This window comes from Ctenocephalides felis, unplaced genomic scaffold (genome assembly GCF_003426905.1).
Source record: "Ctenocephalides felis isolate EL2017-DRISC unplaced genomic scaffold, ASM342690v1 CF-g0.4_SCAFFOLD_03572, whole genome shotgun sequence".
In the NCBI taxonomy this organism is placed as follows: domain Eukaryota; kingdom Metazoa; phylum Arthropoda; class Insecta; order Siphonaptera; family Pulicidae; genus Ctenocephalides; species Ctenocephalides felis.
Window position 1 is genome coordinate 13,107,291 of NW_020539726.1, and position 6,131 is coordinate 13,113,421.

Sequence of the window (6,131 nt, forward strand, 5' to 3'; positions counted from 1 at the left end):
TGGATAAGGTTAAATGTGTATGGAAATATTGTGGCATTATATTGTATTTTAAAAACCAGTAATCACTATTGTCAAACTAATTATAATACTAAATTTAAATAGTTTTTATTATCAAAGGGCGCTATTATATTTCAATATAAAAAATATAATATCAAACGACTAGGAAATAAAATATGTTTTATTAACCACTTAATAAAAAAAAGTATAGTTTTACCTCTGCATACTATATTTTTATTTTGTCCGTAAAATCTTCAGTTAAAATTTATTAATAAAAATTAAAATAACATTAAACATATATCTATAATCACTTCTAATAAATATATATAACGATAAAATTGCAAAAACCAATTACTCATAAATATGTATTTTGTTACGCAAGTATCGAGTTTTTTTTGAATAAGTTATTTGCAAAAAGCAAAGCTTATCTTAATTATGAAAAATATTCCCAGGACATATATTTCAATAAACGTTGAACTATTCGACTGACAGTTCATAATGAGAAGTAACAAAACAGAATTAGTTTTCTTCATTATTTTTGTTATATTTTGCCTATGTGTTTTACAAATTAGTACTGGAAGAAAGAGTAAGTAAATAATATAAATAAATAAAAAATTAATAAATAAATCTTATATATATATATATATATATATATATAAAGAGCAAGAGAGGGAAAAAAGAGAGAAAGAAGACAGGGTACGGTTGTGCCACTTTTTTTGATTAGCAATAATTTTTTTATTTACTAGTTATCTGGGAGAAAAGTAAATTAAATGCAATTTGAACACATAGGAGATACTGAAATACTATCTTTAAATATGATGCATTACTTATAAGGTCGAAGTAAAACTTATTTGCTAATGTACGAGATGGCATTTAAGTGAAAATAAATGCATCATATAACAATTTATATTATATTATTATTTAGTATTATTTTATTATTCAGAAATTTTATTCATATTATTTATTAATTTTATTTTTATTATTAATTGCTTATATTTTATATCAAATCATATTACGGATATTATTTTCATGTAAATTTTATTCTTTGCACTTTTATTTATTTAAATTTATGTTACTATTTATCAATATTACTTGATATTAATAATTTAACAGTTGTAATACTTATTGAAATTAAAAAAAATAATAATAACAATTTTGAATAATGTTTATTAGTAATATGGTAACACTCGTGATGCACATATTTATTAGTGTCAACCAATATACACATTTATATAATGATAAATTATAATTTATATATTTATAATAGCATTAAAAATATGTACAATATTTAAAAACAATAATGTAATTAAAGTCATACTTTAAATATGACATGATCGGTTTGTCATTGTAATTAGCATTTAGAAATGAACCTTTATCAGAGAAATGAAGTAATTGCTGATTAATAACTTCTATAATAATCGCTCACACAGTGGATTATGTTAAACAACGCCTACACAAATATTGTTTTTGCAACTTCACTCATCATGTAATTGTGTTTGAAGAACTTCATGTAATTAAAACTAACATACATTAACTGGCCGCTTGTATTTTTTTTTTACTTTTTTGCGATATAATCTCATTCTTTGAACAACTGTAATATCTGTCTTGCCTAAAAAATATTTTCCATTTTAATAACTTCAAAGATTTACAGAAGTTACGAATAATATAGAAATAATTTCTAAGGAACAGTGTAAAATATTAAGAAACAGGGTAAATTATTCTTCTGATTCAGACATTTTTATTAAATCAACATTTGTACTACGATGTAACTTTAAAATGTTTATTTATCTATGCCGATTTCCGTGTTGATATCGGTACGCATACAACGTTGACGCCGATACGCATGCAACAACAGATCTCTATTCACATACGCGACTAATCACAATCGACCCGTATAGAAATGATATCATCGAGAGCGAACGACCAATCATTGGCACTCGCCGTAACGCACGTCCGTTGCATTTGTACGGATTTACACCCTAGTCGCGCCTAAAGAAGTTTTACTTCAAAAAGTGGGTCGCTAGTTTTACTTCAAAAGCTAGTGTCACAACGGTCTATGCCCGAAGGAATCTCAAAGACATTTTGTTGAACCATGAGTTAATTTTTTTTTATTTAAAAGTGGGTCGACTTTTTAACTCGTGTGGCAAGTTCTATCAAAAGTTGGCGCATTCAATCGGGATTAGAGAGAAATATTTGAACTAAATATGAGCGAAATATGTTATATGTTATAGTGTTAGTTTTTTAATTTTTTACCCTAAATTTTTCAATAATTCTCTTTAAAAAGTACTAATATTTTTGTTTAAAATATTAAATATAAACCAGTTAAAATTTAATTTTGTTTTTAGATATTAGAAAAAAAGTAAGACACATTAACGATGCACGTATTGTTGGAGGTGAATTAGTTGATATCGCTGATTACGGATGGCAGGTTTCCATTCAACGAAATAATCAACATTTTTGCGGTGGTTCAATTATCAACGAAAAATGGATTCTATGTGCTGCTCACTGTTTCGTAAAGTATTCAAACATATCAATTCAATGTTGTCGACCTAGCAAGAAAGAAATTGATTTTTCTCTATTTTTTTTATAAAAAAGTTTATTTTTGTGAATATTATTATTTGCAAACTCTCTTATTATACAAAATTAAATCGCAAACTCATTTCATAATATCTCTAATTGTCGATTTAAATGTTTTCGTATGAGCCTAAATTTTATTACGTATAATTATACAGTAATAAAGAAGTCAATTTTAAAGCTTATTAACGTAAAAATATTCACCATACGAATTAATTTTTATTTTATATATATGGAAATTTATGCTAACTCATTTGTTGTTATCATTTCAAAGTAAATATTAATATAAGGATGTAGTGGAAATATAACTGATAACTAGGCCGATTTTACCATGAAATAGACTAATGTTATGGCAATGCTGTGTAACGAAATAGTTTTCATACAAAATGGTACTAAATACTATCAAAATATCATATGATATTATTCCATACCAGAAAGATGTAGTTATGATAATATCGTTTTTTTAACTAGGTTAGGTACTCTATCAAAAACCCCTGACTGCCCAGCAACCACATGGCTTTTGACAATATTTATTATCATTTTGTATGAATACTGCTATAACATAGGTCTAATGTACAGCAGATTCGGTCAAAATATTTCATTAAAAATTTTGATATTTTTATTAGAACTATTAATTTACAGAACATTAAAATATGTTTTAATAATAGTATTAGTATTTCTACAAGGTTTCTTGGAAATGACTTTTGTTCAGTAATTATTCATTGATAATTAATTATTACATTATTAAAATTCATTACAATTCATAGTGCAAAGAATCCAGAACATTACTCGATTCGAGCTGGAAGCAACAAAAGCACTGAAGGCGGAGTAGTACATAAAATTAAGGAATTTTTTATACATCCAAAATATAATGCGATAGAGTTTGATTTCGATGCATCATTACTTCAACTGAAGGAGCCTTTAGTATTAAATGAAAACACAATTCGAGCAGCAAAATTGATAGAAAAGGGCCTCGATATTGCAGCAGGAACCATTGGCACTACTACAGGATGGGGTCAGGAAACGGTAATGCTTTTGAACCATAACTCGATATGGCTTGATTGACAAAATAATAAATAAAGATAAAAAAATGTAGAATCTCAATTAGTTAGGTCAATCGAAAGTGTGCCTTCTAACAACCTCGGTATCATATACACTTAATTTTTTTTTTTACTTTCCATCGAACTATGAATCGTCCCATTTCCTTTTGAATGATTTTCTTTTTAAATGTAACTTTAGTAGATATCAAGTTTTATCATACCACATACATAGAATGGAAAGGTCTTGCTATTTTACAAAATTAATAAATATATAAACTATTTATGGATGAATGATTGTATATAATGTTAATTTTTAAACAACTCATGAATTTACTTAGAAGATATTAAACACTAGATATTAAATGGTTAAACACATTTTAGGAGTGAACAATGCAATATGTACACGTCTCAAGAATGGTTTTAATTTTAACTACGATAGTAATAAATTTTTGTTCTATTCTGAATAATTAACCTTTACTGCTAAATAATAAATAATTTATCTAGATGTTAATTTTATGTAGGATGGTGGAAAAACAAGTACCTTATTATATGGAGTGGATACACCAGTAATAACTAAATCGCAATGTGAAAGAGCAGTATTGTATCAATATAACATAACCGAGAAGTAAGCACATTTTATCTTAAAAGATCACTATTTGTTTTTATTAATATCTAACTAGCCACTTATATTGAAATTAACCTTCATGATCTTTTCTTTTTATTATTCATACATAAATTTTGAACGACTAAATTAATTAAATACTCAGAAACTCTTGATCAGATGAAATTATTAATTCTTCATAATTAATTTTAGCATGATTTGTACAAAACTTGGTGATCTAGGACCGTGCAGAGGCGATAGTGGTGGTCCAATTGTAGATAAAAATAAAACACTATTTGGAATTGTATCATGGGGTGGCAATTGTAAAGAAACTACATTTCCAAAGGTTTACGCCAAGATTTCGTCACCAGATATATTTAATTTCATCCAAGATCATGTAGATACATAATTTGTTGAAGGAGTAATAAACTCGTATGAGATGTTGGAATACTAATAATTTGTATTTTTATGTTATATATATATATATATATATATATATATATATACTAGATGACCCGACAGAGATTGTCCAGCACCCACGTCCACAATTTGAGTTCAATTTTTCCTAATATCCTATCCTTTAGTTTTTAATATTCTTTTTAACGTCCTTCCATTTAATAAAATTTATCTGCCAAATATATATTGTATTTTATATTATTTTATTTACTGGCACATCTCAGCTGGTTTTCGGCAATAATATTGTAGATAATACATTTTACTTATTCATAATCATGGATATGAATATTATATACTAACATTGTCTAGTCTCGCTTAAACTAAATTTAAATTTCAAGTGAATCGACATTTTTGGCAAATTACAGTTCTCATGTATCAAAATTTGTCTTCAATGTCAAACAATGATATGTTGTTTTTGCATTTTACTATATTTACACATACATCCTAAAAAATTCCCTTAACAAACTTCAAAAAGATTTATCAAAATCCAAATAATCGTTTAGGAGGAGTATGTTTATAAACATCTTTACAAAAGAATTTTATATATAAGATATGGAAAGAAAAACATATCCCACATTCATCGCAAATCTAGAAAGACTACTAATTAAAACAAAATGTATATAATTATATATTAGGTGGTCTTAAATAATTAAAATATATGCATAATTTTGGTGCATTAAGCCTGATATTTTTATATGCGTGCCTCAAATACATATTCTTGGCCTTAAAATAGCCGTTTTAGCTACTTTTTCTCAAAAATCTAATTTAATGTTTTTTTAACCACCCAAATTGATTAATTTGTTCTTCGCAAATATTTTGATTTTCGATAAGATCATGAACCATGTTACTGAGCAAGCTTTATTAAGTACGAAGATATTTATAAAAAACAAATTATCACGGAGGTAATGCACTATAGTAAATACAATTGTAAATATTATTAGTTCCTTTGGAAGTTATAATACGAACATCGAACTTACTAGTTTTTTTGTAAGCTAAATTTTAAACTATTATTCTAAATATATAAATCTAAATTTTTATTCATTAAGTCGATTATTTACAGATATGAGAAAGATCATTAGACTTTAAATTAACGATGCACGTATTGTTGGAGGTAAAGTTGGTATCGCTGATTACATATGGCAGGCTTCAATTCAACGAAACAATCAGCATTTTTGCGGTGGTTCAATTATCGACATAAAATGGATTCATTGTGCTGCTCACTGTTTCGTAAAGTGTTTGTTAATTTAGCTTTATGTTACAGAACTAGCAAGACATTTAATCTTTTTTTTAAGTTACTCATTCTGGATATTATACAGATTACTTAATTTCTAAATTTACAAAATCCAATCGCCAACTATTTTCAGTATATAACGGTAAAAGCTCTAATTAATTATTGTTGAATGTTTTTGCGTAAATATTATTACATATAATTTTGCAGTAACAAAGAAGTCAACTTTGAAGCT

At 26.3% G+C, this 6,131-nt stretch overlaps 1 protein-coding gene across 1 annotated transcript in view; it reads left to right on the forward strand.

Moving 5' to 3' along the window:
- Positions 1-4,621, forward strand: part of LOC113388083 (ovochymase-2-like) — a 17,065-nt gene extending 12,444 nt beyond the window's left edge. The window contains exons 7-10 of the mRNA XM_026625491.1: positions 2,343-2,356; positions 3,339-3,597; positions 4,133-4,236; positions 4,426-4,621. Of these exons, the coding sequence (XP_026481276.1) occupies positions 2,343-2,356; positions 3,339-3,597; positions 4,133-4,236; positions 4,426-4,621 (573 nt within the window). The remainder of the gene's footprint in view (positions 1-2,342; positions 2,357-3,338; positions 3,598-4,132; positions 4,237-4,425) is intronic.
- Positions 4,622-6,131: the final 1,510 nt, after the last annotated feature.